Source organism: Rana temporaria, chromosome 1, assembly GCF_905171775.1.
Source record: "Rana temporaria chromosome 1, aRanTem1.1, whole genome shotgun sequence".
NCBI classification, from domain to species: Eukaryota; Metazoa; Chordata; class Amphibia; order Anura; family Ranidae; genus Rana; species Rana temporaria.
The window spans coordinates 362954983-362977667 of record NC_053489.1 but is presented as its reverse complement, the minus strand read 5'-3'; the positions used below and the strand labels follow the sequence as shown (position 1 = coordinate 362977667).

At 44.6% G+C, this 22685-nt stretch overlaps 1 protein-coding gene across 1 annotated transcript in view; it reads left to right on the top strand.

Annotated features, from left to right (window-relative positions):
* The window catches only part of POLRMT (RNA polymerase mitochondrial), a 271113-nt gene that overhangs the window by 40031 nt on the left and 208397 nt on the right, over positions 1 to 22685 (top strand). The window contains exon 4 of the mRNA XM_040322078.1: positions 14985 to 15115. Coding sequence (XP_040178012.1) covers positions 14985 to 15115 — 131 coding nt within the window. The remainder of the gene's footprint in view (positions 1 to 14984; positions 15116 to 22685) is intronic.

The following is a 22685-nucleotide window of genomic DNA, read 5'->3' as shown; positions in this document are numbered from 1 at the left end:
AGGTGGGTGCAGGGTGCAGGTGGGTGCAGGGTGCAGGTGGGTACAGAGTGCGTACAGGGTGCGTGGTGCGTACAGGGTGCGTACAGAGTGCAGGGTGCGTACAGAGTGCAGGGTGCGTACAGAGTGCAGGGTGCGTACAGAGTGCAGGGTGCGTACAGAGTGCAGGGGGGTGCAGGTGGGTACAGAGTGCAGGGGGGTACAGGTGGGTTCAGGTGGGCACAGAGGGCAGGGTTCAGGTGGGCACAGAGGGCAGGGTTCAGGTGGGCACAGAGGGCAGGGTTCAGGTGGGCACAGAGTTCAGGTGGGTGCAGGTGGGTATATTATCTATAAATAGCTGTGTACCTTGCACACCCCCTCCTTATCATACCTACTTGCACAGGGGGGGCGCCAGACACTGTCTGAGACTGAGTCCTCCCAGTCCCACTCACACAAGCAGTACAATGAATACACTGCCCCTCCCCCCCTCACCTCACTTTGTGGGCTCCTGCCGGCGGTGGACTCTGTCTCTGTGAACACCCCCCGCACCTGTTCCGCCGAATATGCCTGCCGCGGCACCGTCTGGAGAGGAGACAGGATGAGGGCAGCAATCATCACAGGTGATCCGCTGAGCTGCGCCACCCGGGGGGTTGAAACTGAAAGTACTGTGTAGCGAAGTGACTGACGTCACATCATCACACAGTGCAGTGTGACAGGCACAGGCTGAGCTGAGGCTCGCCGCTCTCTCAGTAGGGGATCTGAGGAAGAAGGAAGAGTCGCACATAGACACACGCGGCGGCGACGGCGCTGGATAAAAAAAATAAAATAAAATTCTCATCGTCGGGATGGTGTCACGGCAGCCCACACTGGCCTGCCCTCAAAATGTACTCGCATTTTGCAAGCAGGCGAGTGTAAATTTTGAGGTGTGTGTGTGTGTATGTATATATGTATGTATGTGTGTGTATGTATATATATATATATATATATATATATATATATATATATATATATATATATATATATATATATATATATATATATATATATATATGTATATGTATATGTGTGTGTGTGTGTGTATGTATGTATATGTTTGGGGGTTGTGAGTAATTTTTAAGCAAAAAATTATTTTTCATGTAGGAGAGGAATGACAAAATTTATGGAAGCGGTTAAACTCTGTTGGGCTGAGTCAGACATTGGTTCCTTCTTGCCTTCTGTGTTAGTACTCTGGTTACATGTTGCTGCTAGAGATGACCGTTATCCTGCTTTTGTGATTTAAATGTTATTGAACAGGGAGGGTGATATCGTTATGACTTATCTATGAACTGACGTGTAGGGTGTCCCTAGAATACAAGAAACTATTAGGTTATACAATTTGACAGTGTCTTGGTAAAGTTAAAATAACGTTTTTGGAAGAACGTGCACCTTATATTGAAGAATGGTGGTCAAAACTACTACTGAATTTTTTTAACTTTTGATCAGTATTTGCAATCGGCTTTTAGCATACAGTTTCACCTGATGAGCTGTTGCTCCTTTCTTTCTCGTACATCACGGGACACAGAGCAGCATATTCATTACTATGTGGGTTATATGGAGTACCTTCAGGTGATGGACACTGGCAATCTCAAACAGGAAATGCCCCTCCCTATATAACCCCCTCCCATAGGAGGAGTACCTCAGTTTTTACGCCAGTGTCTTAGGTGTTGGTCATGGTTTAGCTTGCCTCCGCATCCTTGGGATTAGGTGAGCTAACCGGTTCTGTCCAAAGGCCTCAGCGCTAAAGTGGTCAGTAACCGGACCCCAAACCCTTGGGGTATAGCCCATAATGCTTCTCTTTTTAGAGAGCTGGACCCTGGGCCCAGAACTTAGAAACCTTTGGGGGCCTAATGTTTCTGTTGCCAGAGTGCTATATGGGCCCAGGACAGTGGATCCTTCATAGGAACCCAGGGCCTGAAGGTCTAGACAGCCCCACGGAGATGGGGGAAGATTGGGCCTCTTGCTTGGCAAAGTCCTGCGGCATGGAGCAGGTAAGTGAGGGGAAACTTGCGGAACTTGGTTCTTAGCAGGTTTTTCTGGGGGGTCACAGGGGACATGCCTAAAGTTATGCGCTACATCTGGCAAAGTAAGTCACATATCTTAATGATAGGATGGCTTTATGTGTTATTTCCCCATAAGAGGTGACCTCCCTAGTAGTATTGAAGCATTGAGTGGCTGTGTGTGTGTGTTAAGAGAGCTGTGCTTACCTGCAAGCCTCCAGGCGATGCTGCATGGGTTTCTTCCTCCTAGCCTGGATGACAGGCAAACGCTGGCCTCCTCGTGGGCTCCCTTACCCCCACCCCCCCCCATCGGCGGGCGCGCGCGCGTCCCCGTTTTATGAGCGCAAATTCGCGCCGTTAGCTGAGGGGGGAAGGGCGGGTCAGTTGGTTTAAGGAAGGGGCGGCCCTTCCTTTCGTTCCATCAGCTCAGTTTATGCTGGAACTGAGGAGGAAGAGACCAGAGCGGCAGCACGGGGCGCCGAGGACACACAGTGGCCAAAAAAGATATTACAGTCTTCATAAGACTGTCTAGCCTAGAAATAGGCTGTTCTTTTCTATCTCAGCAGTTTTTTGGCAATACTACTAAGGGGGACAGAATGTTTTTTCTTTCTTGGGTTTAAAAAAAAAAGAAAAAGAGAAAATCCATCAAAGGGAGAGAAGGCATTTTTTCCCCCAAACGGGTTTTTGGACAATAATTGTTATAGTTCCAAACACCGACAAGTTAGCGTACCTCGGTATTGTACCATGGCATCCGGGTCAGAGGGTACAAGAGGTGGGGATTCCCCCAGAGAATCTGAGGTCTCGGAAAAAATTATGCCGCTGCTTTCCCGAGAGGGAGCCTTGGGGCCATCGGGATCTGGGGCTGGAGCTGGCTCGGGTCAGTCCAACCCTAGGTTGGTCACGGACGAGGTATTGTCCACCTCATTAAAGGAGATGGAAAAAAGAATGGAAAAGATGATAACCATGGCTCTGCGGGGCAAGAAACGGAATAGAGCTCCGTCGCCCGAGCATGGACCCTCTGAGGAGGAGGTCCTTTCCGCAGGAGAATTGGAAAACCTCTTGGACAAGGACCAAGCAGGTTCGGGGATCGAGGATTCGGATACAGAGGAGTCTGGGGCAGTCTCCCAAAAGGAGAGCTGTTGGGTTCAAGCCTTAACGGACTTGGTCCATAGTGCTTTCAACTTGCCAACACCAGATCTCCAGGTATCGACTGTTTCAGCTTTGGGCTCACTAAGGGCGCCTCAAAACAACGCAGTTTTTCCGATCCATCCTCTGCTAGAGGAAGTTTTGTTCCAAGATTGGATCAAACCAGACAGAGTCTTTTTACCACCTAAAAGATTCTCTGCCTTGTATCCTATGGAAGATAAATTTTCCAAGAGATGGGCAACCCCTTCGGTGGACGCAGCCATCTCATGTGTTAACAAGTCTTTAACATGCCCTGTAGAAAACATACAGGTGTTCAAGGATCCGGTTGATAAACGCTTGGAAGCACTACTTAAAAACTCCTTCACTACTGCAGGGGCAGTAGTGCAGCCAGCTGTGGCTGCGATTGGGGTTGCACAAGCATTATCGGATCAAGCTAAGCAGATGCTTAAACTTATTCCTGCCCAGCAGGCAGAAGAATTTTCGGATGTCCCTAGGGCCATACGCTTTACGGTAGATGCGATTAAGGATTCTATCCAGCAAGCGTCACGTTTATCGTTATCCCTTATCCATATGAGAAGACTCTTATGGTTAAAGAGCTGGGAGGCAGAGCCCCCATGCAAGAAGCTCCTGGTAGGGTTTCCCTTCCATGGAGGACGACTCTTCGGAGAAGACCTGGATAAATACATTCAGACTATTTCAAGCGGCAAAAGTACTCTTTTGCCAACCAAGAAGAAGTTTCAGGGGCCTGCGTTTAAACGACAGCACTCCCCTGGGCAGGGGCCCTCTAATGCCAAACAGTATCGACGGCCTCCTGCAAGATCAAACTTTAACTTCAATAGCAGATCGCAGGGCCAGGCTGCTAGAGGCAAGAGGCAGTGGTTTCGCAAACCAGCAAGGCCAGTCCCCAAGCCGACCTTATGAAGGGGCGCCCCCACCCACGAAGGTGGGGGGAAGGCTGCGTCTCTTTTCAGAGATTTGGGAAGCCAGCATTCCCAACAAGTGGGTACGGTCTTCCGTGGCCACGGGCTACAAATTAGACTTCCTAAGGTTTCCTCTTCCTCAGTTCCAGGAGTCAAGGATTCCAAACGATCCGGAGAAGGGAGCAGCATTAATGACGGCATTAAATCACCTACTCTCCCAGGAAGTAATAATAGAGGTACCAGTCCTAGAACAAGGGCTGGGTTTCTATTCCAACCTATTCATCGTCCCAAAGTCCAATGGAGATGTCAGGCCAATTTTGGACCTAAAGATGGTAAATGCATACCTAAAGGTCCGCTCATTTCGGATGGAATCCGTGCGGTCAGCAGCTGCCACACTCCAAAAGGACGACTTCATGGCTTCCATAGACATAAAGGATGCCTACCTTCATGTCCCAATTTATCAGCCACATCAAAGATATCTACGCTTTATGGTGGCTTCGCGTCATTTCCAGTTCGTGGCGCTTCCCTTCGGGTTGGCTACGGCCCCCCGGGTGTTCACGAAGGTCCTAGCCCCAATCCTAGCCAAGCTAAGGATCCAAGGGGTCACGATCCTAGCGTACCTGGACGACCTCCTAGTCATAGATCACTCGTCTTCTGGCTTGGAACGAGCAGTGGCCCTCACGGTCCAATACCTCGAGAGGTTCGGCTGGGTCCTAAATCAAGACAAGTCAGCATTCCAGCCCACAAGGCAGTTGGAATATCTCGGCATGAGGTTAGACACAGAACAACAAGGAGTGTTTCTACCTCTGATGAAGGTCAAAGCCATCAAGGAATTAATCCTACTGGTTCTAAGCAAAAGGGAACCAACTATTCGCCTATGTATGCGGTTACTAGGCAAGATGGTGGCCACATTCGAGGCGGTACCGTACGCCCAGAGCCACACTCGCATCCTGCAGGCAGCCATCCTGTCAGCATGGAGCAGGAGGCCACAGGCCTTGGATATCCCTTTGCCGCTCTCATCAAGAGTCCGACAAAGTCTGTGTTGGTGGTTAGACCCTCAGAATCTAGTGAAGGGGAAGTCTTTCAGCCCAGTGGCTTGGAAGATAGTAACCACAGACGCCAGCCTGACGGGCTGGGGAGCAATTTTGGATGGTTGCACTCGCCAAGGTACTTGGGCAAAGCCAGAGAGGCAGTTGCCCATCAACATCTTGGAGCTCAGAGCTGCTCGACTAGCCCTCAGGGCTTGGACGTCCAAATTGCAGGGGTTCCCGGTGAGAATTCAATCAGACAATGCCACGGCCGTGGCATACATAAATCACCAAGGGGGAACCAAGAGTCAAGCCGCTCAGAGAGAGGTGAGCTTGATTCTCCTATGGGCAGAGGCTCATGTGCCCTGCATATCGGCAATATTCATTCCAGGAGTGGACAATCTTCAAGCGCACTTCTTAAGTCGCCAGACTCTGTTGCCGGGGGAATGGTCTCTACATCCACAAATCTTTCAAGCACTCTGCCAAAGATGGGGAGTGCCGGACGTGGATGTCATGGCATCGAGACTCAACAAGAAGCTAGACAGGTTCATATCCCGCTCAAGGGATCCGATGGCCTGCGGAACCGATGCGCTGGTTTACCCTTGGCATCAGTTCAAACTTCTTTATGCTTTTCCCCCGATCCAGTTACTACCCCGCCTGCTGCGCAGGATCAGGGTGGAGCACATACCAGTCATCCTGGTAGCTCCAGCATGGCCCAGAAGGGCATGGTATTCACTAATCCTAAAGATGGTAGTGGGAGACCCTTGGACTCTTCCTCTACGGCCAGACCTGCTATCGCAAGGTCCGATCCTCCACCCTGCCTTACGGCATCTAAATTTGACGGCCTGGAAGCTGAATCCCTGATTCTCAGGGGTAGAGGTCTGTCTCAGAAAGTAATCTCTACCCTAATCAGAGCCAGGAAACCGGTCTCTAGGGTGATTTATTACAGGGTCTGGAAGGCCTATGTAGTCTGGTGTGAGTCCAAGCGATGGCTTTCTCGCAAATTTACCATCGATAGAGTATTACGTTTTCTCCAGCTAGGAGTGGATAAAGGACTGGCATTAAGCACAATCAAAGGACAGATTTCGGCTTTGTCAGTGTGGTTTCAGCGGCCGCTGGCCACCCACTCGCTAGTTAAGACCTTCATTCAAGGGGTCTTGCGTATTAATCCTCCAGTTAAATCCCCGCTTTGTCCGTGGGATTTAAATCTTGTTCTGTCAAGTTTACAGAAACAACCTTTTGAGCCGTTGGCTGAAATTCCTTTGGTTCTACTGACAAGGAAGTTAGTATTTTTGGTCGCCATGGTTTCCGCCAGAAGAGTGTCGGAACTGGCCGCCTTATCCTGTAAGGAACCATATCTTATTTTGCATAAGGACAAGGTCGTTCTCCGCCCTCATCCTTCCTTCCTACCAAAGGTTATATCCAGTTTTCATCTAAACCAGGATTTGGTATTGCCATCCTTCTTTCCTAAACCTACTTCCAGAAAGGAAGGGTTGCTGCATACCTTGGATATTGTCAGGGCCATGAAGGCCTATCTTAAAGCTACAGAGAAGATCCGGAAAACAGATGTGTTGTTCATTTTACCGGATGGGCCCAAGAAGGGGCAGGCAGCTGCAAAGTCCACCATCTCAAGATGGATTAAGCAGTTAATCACTCAGGCTTACGGCTTGAAAGGGTTGCCTCCTCCGTTATCATTAAAGGCTCATTCTACTAGGGCCATGGGCGCTTCCTGGGCAGCACACCACCAGATCTCTATGGCTCAAGTTTGCAAGGCGGCAACCTGGTCTTCTGTCCACACGTTTACAAAATTTTACCAGTTGGACGTAAGAAGGAATACTGATACAGCCTTTGGGCAGGCAGTACTGCAGGCTGCAGTTTGAGACCCTCGGATTCCGGGGGCTCCCTTTTGAGTTAAATTTAATATTTAAAATTATTTTTCTCAACTAAGTTGGATTTATTATGATTTGAGTATATCTCTAAATTAAATCCTTTTTTCTTGGAGATGTTCTCCCTCCCCTCATTGTAAGCATTGCTTTGGGACATCCCACATAGTAATGAATATGCTGCTCTGTGTCCCGTGATGTACGAGAAAGAAAAAGGGATTTTTAATACAGCTTACCTGTAAAATCCTTTTCTTGGAGTACATCACGGGACACAGAGCTCCCACCCCTCTTTTGGGGACCATTTTGGGAGGCATACTGCTTGCTACAAAACTGAGGTACTCCTCCTATGGGAGGGGGTTATATAGGGAGGGGCATTTCCTGTTTGAGATTGCCAGTGTCCATCACCTGAAGGTACTCCATATAACCCACATAGTAATGAATATGCTGCTCTGTGTCCCATGATGTACTCCAAGAAAAGGATTTTACAGGTAAGCTGTATTAAAAATCCCTTTTTTTTCGCTGCAGCTAGCATGTCTACATACTGTTCTGAGAAAATTGCATGTTTGTTGACAAGCTCGCCTTCTAACCACCTTATAATTTGATAAGGGATGCACTTTTAACAAGGAAGCTCTTTTTATTCATGAACAGGAAGGTACATAACATTCACCGCAAAACTTTCAGTACTGTGGTACATATTTGTTTGTTTTTTAATCTTTCCTTAACCAGTTGCCGACCACCGCACGACGATATACGTCGACACAATGGCACAGGCAGGCATATGGGTGTATATATACGTCCCTGCCTCCCAGTGGGTTGGAATCCTTCCAGGAATAATCTGTGATGAGGGGACGGCCATTGATTCATGGCCATCCCCTCACGATTGTTTCTGGCAAATGAGAAGCTTCCTTTGTCTGTGAATTGGAAACACAGGGGAAGTGATGTCATCTCTCCTCATGTCGGTCTTTTGGTCCGGCGCCCGAGGAGAGAAGACATCTCAGAGTAAGTGCACCAACAGTACACCGACACCAGCACACATAGGCACATAAATTCCCCCCCCCCCCCCGATCACCCCCTGCACCCCCAGTCACTGTGTCACCAATTACAGTGGTCATTTATTTACTGATCACTGCATTTGGTGTCATTTGTGACTGTAAAAAGTGTCAGGGCAGTTAGTGGTAGGCCCCTTTTAGTTGTAGGGTACCCTCCTAACCCCCCCCATATAAAGGTTTAACCCCTTGATCGCCCCCAGGTAACCCTTTCACCCTCTGTCGCCAGTGTCACTAAGCGTTAGTTTTTCTGATCGCCGTATTAGTGTCGCGGGTGGCGCTTGTCAGTTATTTAGGTTCACGTCAGCTTTTTATAGCGTCAAGTACCCCTTATACTACCTAATAATAAAGGTTTTAACCCTTTCACCAGTGATCGCCGTATAAGTGTCACTGGTGACGCTAGTTAGCCAGTTAGCTTTTTAGGTTTACCGCCAGGTGTTTATATAGTGTCAGGTACCCCCATATATTGCTTAATAAAGGTTTTAACCTCCTGATTGCCCCCTAGTTAACCTTTTCACCAGTGATCACTGTATAAGTGTTACGGGTGACGCTGGTTAGTTTGCTTTTTATATCATCAGGACGCTCGCCGTTTATTACCCAATAAATGTTTAACCCCCTGATCGCCCGGTGGGTGATATCAGTTAGGTTTAGTGTCTACGTCGCCCCAGGCAGTGTCAGATTAGTGCCAGTAGCGCCAACACCCACGCACGCAGCATACACCTCCCTTAGTGGTATAGTATCTGAACGGATCAATATCTAATCTGATCGGATCTATACTAGAGTCCCCAGCAGTTTAGGGTTTCTCAAAAACGCAGTGCTAGCAGGATCAGCCCAGATACCTGCTAGCACCTGTGTTTTGCCACTCCGCCCTGCCCACCCAAGTGCAGTATCGATCGATCGATCACTGTCACTTACAGAACTGCAGGCCTGATCCCTGCGATCGCTAAGTTTTTTTTTTTTGGTAGCGTTTGACAGCGTCTGACAGCCTAGGTGCTTTTTCCTGTGAATCTCACTAGTTGTACCATTAAATTTAGAGCCCAAAATGGCAAATCGAAGGTACACTAGTAAAGAGGCCTACACGTTTCTGAGCATGACAGATAGTGAAGAGGAAGTCCCTCATATGTCAGATTCAGGCTCAGAATACAATCCTGTAGACGACAGCAGCAACATTACAGATGGTACTGGCGACGAAGTTGAGGTCCCTACCAAGGTCGGACGTACCCAACCCCATTCTTTTTTTTTTTCTGTTGTTGAGGTGCAAGAACCGCAGGGCTCTCTAAAGGAGCAGAGAAGTACTAGTGCCGCTCATCTTTCTGGTGAACTGACAAGCACCAGCGGCCTAGTACACCCTGGTCCTACATCCAGCACTGCAGTAACGGTGACGTGGCGAGTCCCATAAGTGCAGTTCAAGCTGGCAAGCACAAGTAGTGTCCCGCTGCCACCAAGAAGACAAAGACAGGCCCGTCGTGCCCATAGTGTCCTTCCTGCAGAATTCTCCAATCCTAATTGGGAGCCCACCACTTCTGCAGCACCCGTACTTCCCCCATTCACTGGCCAACCTGGAATTCAGGTTGAAACAGTTGATATTATGGCTCTTGTTTTTTTATTCGCTGTTTTTCACGGAAGATCTCTATAGATCTATTGTGGACCAAAGTAATTTGTATGCTGGTCAATACATCGCCCCTAATCTCCAGTCCTCCCTTGCCAAAGAATAAAAAACAATTACGGTTTCCGAATTTAAGACCTTTCTGGGCCTATCCCTCGACATGGGCATAGTTAAATTAAGTGAGCTGCGGTCATATTGGTTCATGCACCTGAGCAACAATGAACTTTGTTGTCCTCGTGGAGACCCTGAATTCGATCGGCTCTACAAAATTCGGCCCCTCGTAAACCACTTCAACATTTTGCAGCCTTGTATACTCCCCATCAAGTTGTCTGCGTTAACAAGTCCCTTATTAAATTTTCTGCCTGCTTGTCTTTCAAACAGTACCTTCCCAGCAAGCATGCCAGATATGGGGTCAAGATGTATAAGCTCTGCGACAGGCTATACATGTCGTTTTATGGTTTACAAGGGAAGAGATGGTCATGTAGAGCCGGAGAACTGCCCAAGTTACATAGGGAGCGCTGGCAAGATAGTGTGGAACTTGGTGTCACCCTTATTCGAAAAGGGGTACGATTTGTATGTGGACAATTATTACACGAGCGTGCCACTTTTTAGTCACTTGTTTGATCATCAAATTGTTGCATGTGGCACCGTGCGACCTAATTGCCCAGGCTTACCCCAGAGGCTTGTAGATTCCCATCTTAGGCTGGGGAAGAGAGCCTGCTCAAGGTGTAATAATTTCTTCGCTGTGAAGTGGAGGGATAATAAGAATGTTTTCCTTCTGTCCTCCCTTCACGCAGACACGACAGTCCAAATTCGTACGGTGAGTGGTGGTGTGGAGAAACACCTCTGTGTTCACGAATGTAACCAAAACATGGGAGGGGTGGACCTTAACGACCAGTTTTTGGCGCTGTACCTAATTGCTCATAAGGCCAGACGCTGGTACAAAAAAGTGTCTGTATACTTATTTAAATTGGCTTTGCTGAATGCTTATGTGCTATACAGAGCTTCAGGACGGACTGGATCTTTCCTTAAATTCCAGGAAGATATCGTCCGAGCCCTCCTGTATCCATGGGTGCTGCACCTCACCATCCCCAACCAAATGCAGTAAGCCGTCTGCATGAGAGGCATTTTCCGTATGTCCTCCCTAGTACCCCTACCCAACGAGCCCCCCAAAGAAAGTGTGTCTGTTGTAAGCGCGGATATAGGTGTGACACCCATTTATTATTGTCCGCTATCCTGACAATTCTGGTCTTTGCAAAGTAAAAACAAAAGCACAAAAATATATAATAAAAAAAATAGTTGTCGTTTTATTGTTCTTTCTCTCTATTCTCTCTGTATTGTTCTGCTCTTTTTTACTGTATTCTATTCTGCAATGTTTTATTGTTATGTTTTATCATGTTTGCTTTTCAGGTATGTAATTTTTTTTTTTTATACTTTACTGTTTACTGTGTTTTATTGTTAACCATTTTTTTGTTTTCAGGTACGCCATTCAGCTGCAGCGTTGATTTATTTATCTTGACAGCAACAGCGTTTGCTCCCATGATACATATAGCCGTGTCTCCAGTGCTGTAGGAGGTTTAAAGAAAAAAAAGAGAGCATATATGCGGAAGCATGGGGGCAGCAGGGGTGGAGGAGCGATTTGCTCCTAACTTTTGCGGAGGATGCCCCCCATGCCCCCCATGCTTCAGTGTGTGTGTGTATATGTGTATTATGTATATTGTGTTTTAGGCACAGGTTGCGTTAAATGTTTTATTTTTTACAATTTTTTTTTTTTTTTTTGCTTTGCAGGTATTGTGTGGTAAGGTTATACTGTAATGTTACTTTGTTTTAATGTTAACCATCATTTGCTTAGCAGGTACTCCATTCAGTTGCAGCGTGGATTTATTTATGTTGACAGCAACAGCGTTCGCTCCCACGATGCATAAAGCCGTGACTCCAATGCTTGTAGGAGGTGATTTCACCACCACAGTTAAAAAGAGCATATATGCCGAAGCATGGGGGCAGCAGGGGCGAAGGAGCAATTTGCTCGTAACTTTTGTGGGGGGATGCCCCCATGCTTCGGCATATATAAATGGTGCATGTATGCCCATCATTAGAAGTGGGTGGATGAAGGGAGGTATTCTAATGGTGGGCATACCCACCAATCTTTCTTTTTTTTTTCGTTCAGCCAACAAACAGGCTGCATAAAAAAATATAAAGATTACACTATATGTCCAACAAGGACCAGCAATGTACTGGTATGTTGCTGGACTTTGAATGGTTATACCAGAATGGTGCCTGTGGGATTTAGGTAGTATCTTGGTATCATTCTTTTCAGCCAGCGGTCGGCTTTTATATAAAAGCAATCCTAGCGTCTAATTAGACTCTAGACTGCATTTACAAGCAGTTAGAGGGAATGTCGTCCCCCACCGTCTTCCATGGTTTTCTCTGGTCTTCTGTCCCAACAGGGAACCTGAGAATGCAGCCGGTGGTTCCCCCAGCTGACCATAGAGCTGATCAGAGACCAGAACAGCTCCAATCATCTCTATGGCCTAAGAAACCGGAAGTTATGAGCATTTCATGACTTTCGCCGGATATAAACGGCACCATTGTGAAATTGGGAAAGCATTTTCTCACACCGATCTTGGTGTGGTCAGATGCTTTGAGGGCAGAGGAGAGATCTAGGGTCTAATTGACCCCAATTTTTTCAAAAAAGAGTACCTGTCACTACCTATTGCTATCATAGGGGATATTTACAATCCCTGAGATAACAATAAAAATGATAAAAAAAATGGAAGGAACAGTTTAGTTGCAACACCCACCATTTTAATCTGTAGGGCCTTTGCTTTAAAAAAATATATAATGTTTGGGGGTTCCATGTAATTTTCTTGCAAAAATTAATACATTTTTTCATGTAAACAAAAAGTGTCAGAAGGGGCTTTGTCTTCAAGTGGTTAGAAGAGTGGGTGATGTGTGACATACGCTTCTAAATGTTGTGCATAAAATGCCAGGACAGTTCAAAACCCCCCAAATGACCCCATTTTGGAAAGTAGACACCTCAAGCTATTTGCTGAGGCATGTCGAGTCCAAGGAATATTTTATATTTTGACACAAGTTGTGGGAAAAATACATATTTTTTTTTTTTTGCACAAAATTATTACTAAATGATATATTGCTCAAACATGCCATGGGCATATGTGGAATTGCACCCCAAAATACATTCTCTTGCTTCTCCCGAGTCTGGGATACCACATGTGAGACTTTTTGGGAGCCTAGCCGCATACGGGACCCCAAAAACCAAGCACCGCCTTCAGGCTTTCTAAGGGTGTAAATTCTTGATTTCACTCCTCACTGCCCATCACATTTTCGGAGGCCATAGAATGCCCAGATGGCACAAACCCCCCCCAAATGACCCCATTTTGGAAAGTAGACACCCCAAGCTATTTGCTGAGAGGTATGGTGAGTATTTTACAGATCTCACTTTTTGTTTCAAAGTTTTGAAAATTGAAAAAAAGAAAAAAAAAATTTTTTTTCTTCATTTTAAAACTACTCACCATGCCTCTCAGCAAATAGCTTGGGGTGTCTACTTTCCAAAATTAGGTCATTTGGGGGGGTTTTGTGCCATCTTGGCATTGTATGGCCTTCAAAACTGTGATAGGTAGTGAGGAGTGAAATCAAAAATCTGGTTTTCAGGGTCCCGTACGCGGCTAGGCTGCCAAAAAGTCCCACACGTGTGGTATTCCCGTACTCACGAGAAGCAGCAAAATGTATTTTGGGGTGCAATTTCACATATAATCATAGCATGTATGGGCAATATATAATTTAGTGACAACTTTTTGTCATTTCAATCACTTGGGACAAAAAAAAATATTCAGTGGGCTCAACATGCCCCTCAGCAATTTCCTTGGGGTGTCTACTTTCCAAAATGGGGTCATTTGGAGAGGTTTTGTACTGCCCTGCCATTTTTTCACCCTGTACCCTAGTTTGTAGACGCTATAACTTTTGCGCAAACCAATAAATATACGCTTATTGAATTTTTTTTTTTTTAACCAAAGACATGTGGCTGAATACATTTTGGCATAAATGTATGACTAAAATTGAGTTTATTCGATTTTTCTTATAACAAAGTAGAAAATATTTTTAATTTCAAAATTTTCGGTCTTTTTCCGTTTATATCGCAAAAAATAAAAATCGCAGAGGCAATCAAATACCATCAAAAGAAAGCTGTATTTGTGGAAAAAAAAGGACGCAAATTTCGTTTGGGTACAACATTTCATGACCACGCAATTACCAGTTAAAGCAGCGCAGTGCCAAATTGTAAAAAGTCTTCTGGTCTTTAGGCTGCCAAATGGTCCTGGGCTGAAGTGGTTACCTGCCATATAGTCAAATGATGGCCAGGTGGACCCGCTCTAGTTCTGGGAGGATGTCCTCCCATTCTTGCCACAAACCACCCCCCCCCCTTTTTGTACGAATGAGGTGGTCACTGATCGTGGTAAAGAGCCAATGACGGCAGCTCTGTACCATGTGATTGGCTGTGATTGGCTGTGTCCAAGCTGTAAACACACTTGTCAGTTATCTGCATTTTTTCCTTGCGCTGTCAGTGTGAGGAGAGAGCCAGTAACAGGCTAGTGTGAAAGGGGACATCTGCACTGATTACCAGGGCACTGATCATCACTGTGGACCCAATAGCGCCCATCAGTACTGCCTATCTGTGCCAATTCGTGCCAACCAGTGCTGCCATTCAGTGCCTCCTCATCTGTACTGCCTATCAGTGCCCATCTGTGCTGCATATCGGTGAAGCCTCATCGGTGCCTATCAGTGCCCTCATCACCGCACATAAGTAAAGGAGAAAAATTTCCTGTTTGCAAAATGTTATAACCGAGACTAAGAAAAGGGTTTCTTAATTTTTTTCCTAAGTGTTTGGGCTTTTATAGCAAAACAAAAACAAAAAACAAGAGGTGAACAAATACCACCAAAAGAAAGCTCTATTTGTATGAAAAATTGTCATTCAAATACGACAGCACTAAAAATTGGCCTGGGCAGGAAGGGGCTTAAAGGTGCCCAGTAGGCAAGTGGTTTTCTCCTTAGAAAAAGATTTTGCAGGTAAATCAAAAATTCTTTTTTTTTTTTTTTTTTTTTTCCTGGCTATCAGTATTTCAAGATCTTTGACTAAATGTTAAACTCTGCTGATATGGTTGAGTATTTTGAGCAGAAATAATTTACTGCTTGTACCGTCTTGGGTGACCGTTTTTGTTTCCTTCCGTAATGACTTGTTATATTCTGGCCCAGCATGCTTTATTCATTCTTTGACTATTCTGTTTTATAACTTCAAATGCAGCTTTTTATTCTGTTCTTGTTTTATAGGCCTCATTGCCTGAAATTGGTCATACTTTCACACTGATGGATAAGGCTGGGTTAAAACCAAATCTTGGATCATATGCTGCAGCATTTGAGGCTTTTGGTCGCATTGAAGGCAACGCAATAAACATTAAAAGGTACAAATAACTTTTTCCTTTTGTAGTAGTAGTCTTTAGTGTGGTAGTTTTGACAGGTTTGATCAAACTGATTTACAGTGAAGTGCTTAGCCAGCCTAGTGACATAACTGACATTTCTTTTCAATGCACCAAGTTTCCATGTACCACTGATGGCACTTCCTGGGCATTCGGACCCCACTATAGAATGCCACGTGTGAAATGCAGTTATAAGGTAATCATCGGTCATGATTGGTCCATCTGGCATGTGTGATTTGGTCTTTGATGTCAAAAGATCAGACTCTACTTCACTGTTTTTTGGTAAAAAAAAAAAGTGACTTTTTAACTGCAAGCACACATCATTAGCAGAGAAGGCATATCCTCAGATACTACTGATGTGCTATTTGTGTCACTGTGCTGGGTGGTGCTAGTAATTGCTAATTAAACAGATCCAGATTTACTAGGACTATGTGAGGTTGTGTGGGGAGGGGTTATAGTGCAGGGGAGTTCATGTATGATTTTAGATAATATACTTTTTCTAAATGGTATGCATTGGTCAGTCACAGTTCAGCTCATTATGCTAATTTCATTGGTTTATGGGAAGGCTGGAGGAGTATTCAAACTGGGCATAAGGGGAGGGCAAGAATTGGATTATAAGGCAGAAAAGTCAGAAAGGGGTTAGTCCCTATTGGTGGGTGGAATGGGGAAAATTGGGGAAGGGCTATGGCAGGTGATAACAAGGTCCCTATTTTACAAACAACTATTAGAAAATGGTACTATTTGTACTAAAATAAAAAATATGCAAAATATGTGTGCAAGTTGTGACAACTTATTAAAGTGTTTGTACACCAATGCCAGGCGTCTGCCAAGCAAAATAAGTGAGTTGGAAGCTTTGGTGCATGAAGAGAACTATGATTTAATTGGTATTGCTGAAGCCTCGCTTTATTTTTCACATGACTGGGCTATTCATATTCCTGGCTGTGCTCTCCTGATACAGCGTAAAGCGAAAAGATGTTGGTGTCCTGTAAGAAGTGATCTCCGTTTCAAACATTTTATTGAAAGAAATACAGTACAAGTCCTCAGACAAATTTTTGTAGTATAAAAAAAAAAGTACGAATATGAGAAACATGGCTTCTCAATACCTTATACAGAAAATTGATATTTCCATAAACTAATACAATTCCATGTTTAAGTGAGAAGTGATCTCAAAGCGAGTGTGAAAGAGGACCTAGTTGATGGGGAGTGTGATGAGGCTGAAGTGTTATGGGTGGAATTGCATAAGGGTGTGTATACTACAAAGTTAATCATGGGAGATTGTTACAGGCCACCCAGTGTTAATGAGGACTCACTAGTTCTGGTGACCTGGAGGTCCCCAAGGAACTCCCTTAATTTGCAGGGATTTTTTCTCATTTCTTGTTTGCTATGGGACAGGAAGTGAAGGTAAATCTCTGCAATGAGACAGATGATTATAACCCTCCCTCTAAAATGGAAAAAAAATGCCTATAGTTCTACTTTAATAGTAAAAAGGTCAAGTCTGAGCATGTAGAAGCTTTACAAAATAATCTAGTGGGTGACTTGGGACAAATAGAGGCAAAATTATTAAACTCTTCTTCAGCTCTGTGTATACAATGGAGCATGGGGGAGCTCATGTCCATAATGGGGGTGGGAGTGACAAAGCCCCAAATGATCCACAATGGCTCAAAAGTGATATGGTCCAGAAATTATTAGACAGAATAAAGGTGGATAAAGCACCTGGACCAGATGGCATCCATCCACGGATCCTAAAAGAATTGTGCTCTGTAATTTCAAAGCCATTGTTTCTCATTTTTAGGTACTCGTTAGTGACTGGATGTGATGTGCCAATGTGGTACCTCTATTTAAAAAGGGGTCAAATTCTTTACCAAGTAACTATATAGACCTGTTGGTTTAACTTCTTTAGCTGAGAAGATACTTGAGAGTTTAATAAAAGACCACATAGATGAGTTTGTGCTAGGGAAAAAAAATACATTTTTAAGCAAAATGAAGCATGTATTGATGAAAGACGGAAGTTGTCAGACAAATCTGATTACTTTTTATGAGGAGGTGAGCAAAACCTTGGACAGAGGGGTGGCTGTGGACGTGGTATACCTGGACTTTGCAAAAGCTTTTGACTCAGTTACCCACACACAGGTAATGTGTAAGGTAAAATCTACAGGCTTGGAAAACTCAGTTTGGAACTGGTTGGAAAACTTGCTTAAATACGGTATTCAGAGAGTAGTGGTTAATGATTCTTGCTCTAAATCATGGGTGCAAACACTGCAATGGTACTTTTAATCCCAGAACCTATATAATTAAAAAGTAAGAGTCCCAACGCTGAACCTTGGGGTACACCACTGACAACCCTAGACCATTTAGAGCATGGGTGCTCAACCTGTGGCCCTCCAGCTGTTGCGAAACTACAAGCCCCATCATGCTTCTGCCTTTGGAAATCATTCTTGTACCTGTCAGCCTTGCAATGCCTTATGGGACTTGTAGTTTCTCAACAGATAGAGGGCCACAGGTTGAGCACCCATGCTCTAAATGGTCTAGGGTTGTCAGTGGTGTACCCCAAGGTTCAGTGTTGGGACTCTTACTTTTTAATATAATTATTTAGGTTCTGGGATTAAAAGTACCATTGCAGTGTTTGCAGATGACACCAAGCTATGGAATAACGAGCCGACCTCAATGCTCTGTCTAATTGGGCGACTGTGACAAATGATGATTAATGTTGATAAATGTAAAGTTATGCACTTGGGTGCTAAGAATTTGCATGCGTCATACATACTAGGAAGAGTACAACTTGGGGAATCAATGGTGGAGAAGGATCTGGATGTTCTGATAGATCATAAGCTCAGTGATGGCATGCAATGCCAAGCTGCGGTTTACAAGCAAGACAAATCCTTTCGTGTATTAAGAGGTATAACTCCAGAGAGAGAGATATCATTTTGCCCCTGCACATATCATTGGTAAGGCCTCCTGTCAAATATGCAGTTCAGTTTTGGACACCAGTTCACAAACGGAGTATTGGAGAACTGGAGAAAGTACAGAGAAGAGCAACCAAACTGATGACAGTCATGGGGAGCTCAGCTATAAGTAAATATAAATACCATAAGTGGTCCATATGGTGAACTCGGTGTAGCGTTATTCACCTTAAAGGGTCACTAAAGGATTTTATTTATTTTTTTAGCTAAATAGCTTCCTTTACCTTACTGCAGTCCTGGTTTCATGTCCTCATTGTTCGTTTTTGCTCTGATGTTGCTGTAATTCTTCTCTGTTCTGGACATTTCCTGGTTGTCTGTTTCCTGATGACCACAGTACTGGGAGATTCTAGTTTCATTTTCCAAACCATCACTGCTCTATGGCTCTGTATAGCACACAGGCAAGATAACGTGCAAAAACGAAACTAGATGCAAAAACGAAACTAGAGGTACATTATATGATTGATTTTGATCTATTTTTAATCAATTTTAAAAGGAATCAGTTAACTATTATGTCTCTATACCCTGTAAACAGTCATTTCAGCAAAAATATTTTTTTCCTTTACAACTCCTTTAACCACGTAAGCCCCGGACCTTTAGGCAGCTAAATGCCCAGGCCAGGTTTTGCGATTCGGCACTGCGTCGCTTTAACAGACAATTGCGCGGTCGTGCGACGTGGCTCCCAAACAAAATTGACGTCCTTTTTTTCCCCACAAATAGAGCTTTCTTTTGGTGGTATTTGATCACCTCTGCGGTTTTTATTTTTTGCACTATAAACAAAAATAAAGCGACAATTTTGAAAAAAATTTAATATTTTTTACTTTTTGCTATAATAAATATCCCCCAAAAACATATATAACATTTTTTTTCCCCTCAGTTTAGGCTGATACGTATCCTTTTACCTATTTTTGGTAAAAGAAATCGCAATAAGCGTTTATCGTTTGGTTTGCGCAAAATTTATAGCGTTTACAAAATAGGGGATAGTTTTATTATTATTATTTTTTTACTACTAATGGCGGCGATCAGCGTTTTTTTTTTTCTTTTCGTGACTGCGACATTATGGCGGACACTTCGGACAATTTTGACACATTTTTGGGACCATTCACAGCAAAAAATGCATTTAAATTGCATTGTTTATTGTGAAAATGACAGTTGCCGTTTGGGAGTTAACCACAGGGGGCGCTGAAGGAGTTAGGGTTCACCTAGTGTGTGTTTACAACTGTAGGGGGGTGTGGCTGTAGGTCTGACGTCATCGATCGAGTCTCCCTATAAAAGGGATGACTCGATCGATGCAGCCGCCACAGTGAAGCACGGGGAAGCCGTGTTTACATACGGCTCTCCCGGTTCTTCAGCTCCGGGGAGCGATCGCGAGGGGGCGCCCCCTCATCCCAGATTGCTTCCCGCGGGTTTCCGACCGCCGCATGTACCGGGGGGGGGGGGTCCCGATCGGACCCCCGACCCGCGGAAAGGCAGGGACGTACATGTACGCCCATATGCCTGTACGTGCCATTCTGTGGACGTACATATACATGCAGCGGGCGTTAACCGGTTAAGGTCATCAGAGGACACGGGGGCACTCTGGAGGAAAAGAAGTTTTAATTTCCGAATACGGAAAGGCTTCTTTACAGTAAGAGCTGTGAAAATGTGTAATAGACTCCCTCAAGAGCTGGTTCAGGCCACCTCTGTAGATTGTTTTAAAAAAGGCCTATATTTTTTCTTCAATGCACATAATATAACTGGATAGTGATATTTATAGGTAAAGTCAATCCGGAGAATATGTAATTGCCTGTTGGGGGATCAGGAAGATTTTTATAAAAAAATTTCCCCCACTGAACCAAATTGTATTATGCTTTGTTTTTTTGCCTTCCTCTGAATTAGGGCTGCAACTAACGATTATTTTCATAATCGATTAGTTGGCCGATTTATTGTTTAGTTTAATCGATTAATCGGATAATAACCTTAAAAAAAAGAAAAATTACCATTTCTTTTTTGGGCCAATTTGTTGTTGGGCAGAATACAAAACACAAATTTCCACAAAAACACATTACATGCTTTTCTGCAGCTTCTCCATTGAAGTATATTGAACCATAAAAAAAACAAAATAGCACCATTTTGCGTTAAAAAGTCCTTGCCCTTTCCAAATACGCAGCAGCTGAAAAAAAATCATGGATGTGAACGTCTCCCATAGGAAAACATGTAAATGAACTGTAGTGTGTTTCTGCAAAAAGCACCAAAAAACAGAGGTGTGACCCCGGCCTGAGATGTTTAGTAACATAATGGGGTTAGAAAAACAAAAATGAGTACAAAAAGAGCAAATAATCGCTACTGTAAGGGGTTCATTTTTTTTTTACTGTGTAGCGATTTGCTTTTTTGCACTATAAAGGGCTAATTTTAGTTTTTTTTAACCCCATTTTGTTACTGGCCGATTAATCGATTATGAAAATTGTAATCGATTAATTTCATAATCGATTAGTTGTCGATTAATCGATTAGTTGTTTCGGCCCTACTCTGAATCAACTGTTGGGTATAGGATTGCATATATCGAGGGTTTCTGATTAATCTGGATGGACTTGTGTCCTTATTCAACCAGATTAACAATATAAATTGTTTTTCCTTTGACACGCATAGGGCAGCCTGCTAATTTCAATTGGGATATTTTGGTGTTTTGTTGTGTGTTTTTTACTGTGTGTTTTGCAGCATTTGCCCCTCATTTTCTCACATGGCAAAATGTGTGTTTGCAAAAGGTGTGGCATTAACAATTAGTGGCACTGAAAGGGCTACTAGCAATTTTAGGTGTATAAAGATGGTCCTACACTATACAATCTTCTTTAGATCTGCCATAAATTATGTAGTGCAAGGGCCTGTCTGATTGGATATAGAGTGGCTAGATAGGTGTTTCCTCCTATTATATAAATTTGGTAAATCTATTGTACAATCAGATTGTATAGTGTATTACCCACCTTTATACACCTAAAATTACTAGTTGTGCTTTCAGTGCCATTAATTGTTAACGGCACACCAAACACACATTTTGCCATGTGAAAAAAATTGTGGAAAATAATGCTAAACGCACAGTAAAAAACACGCAACCCACAAAACGCCAGAATGTCCCATAAGCCACATATGACACGGCCCATTGAAATCAATGGGCTGCCCTATGCGTGTCACAGGAAAAATGAGCCACAAAACGTTCGCTTCCACTATATGCTAGATGTGCTTGGGGCCTGAAAGTGAAATTGCTGCAGAAACACAAGAATCGCAGTGCACCAAAAATTGCAGTAAAAAAACAAACCACGCTCCACTCAAACGTTTTTGCCTGTCCTGGAAACCAGCAATGTCGGCACCCCAGTCAATGTTTCCATCAGCCTTCCCTACTGCTCGTGTTGGAGACCTGGATGCAGCGAGGTCCCCTGCCGGACCATTCACAAAGTGCATCGCTCTTTGCACACGCGCAGTAGGGAAACTAGTAGGCAAGGTTGATGGAAACATGGGGGGCAGACATCGCTGGATTTCAGAACAGGTAAGTGTCCTAATATTAAAAGTTAGCAGATACAGTATTTGTTAACGTTGATTGAGGTTCTTTATCCACCATTCGAACAATCCTTTGTCGCAAAAATGTTGCTCTTTCATCCACATCCAGGGAGATTCGCTACAGTGCCATGAGCTGTAAACTTCTTGATGATGTTGCGCACAGTGTACACAGGAACATTTAGGGCTCTCTCACATGTTCAGGTCTGCCTGACAGTTTTTTAGGCAGACCTGAACGGGCGCTCCGTGCTCCTCTATGAAGCCACGGATGTCAGCGGTGACATGCCCCCTGACATCCGACCCGCTCCCATCCGCCAAAGTGTGACGGAGGAAAACCCTATTTCTCTTATCGTCCATGGATGGACACAGCTCCTTAAATCTTGACAAGTGGGTTATGTTCCTGTTCACAGGAGAGGACTAGGCAGAAACATGTTAGATAATTAAATACATATTACTTTAACAGAGTTGAACAGCCCCGCCCAGGGGGCGGTCCCTCCGGACATAACCCTCCTCCCTGCAGTATGCAGCCTCCGTTTCTTTCTGCCTAGCAAAGTAGGACATATGGCTCCCTTTGGGCCCAGTGCCCTGAGGAAATTTTTTTCTTTTTCATTTTATTTTCTTTTCTTAGAAGATTCTCAACTATCAACTGTCGGCTAAAAGACAGGCTGGATATATAGATCCTTGTAGTCTCCTCAGTCCGGCCAGCTAGTGTGAGCACACCTCTGCAAAGAGGCTGGGTCTGTCACGACATACCCCATGACTCCTGGGGTGGCCGCTGAGCTTTGGCTCCAGGGTCCTCCAGGGCTGTGGTGTTGTCTCACTCACAGTGGACCGGCCGACAGCTACTCCTATGCCTGTATGCCTGTCAGGAATGCGTCAGTGGGTCCTCGCAGGGATGGGTAAGTACAGTCCTTCCCGCTTTGGCAGGTCGGTACGGGTGAGCATTTCTGGGGTTTGGGGGTCCTCCTGCCTTTCCTTCCTTGCTCTGTCATATTTTCCTCTGCTGTTCTATTGCTGTCGGGGTGGACCTGTGGCGGGGGGCTCATTTTCCCACCAGGGGACTGTGGGGT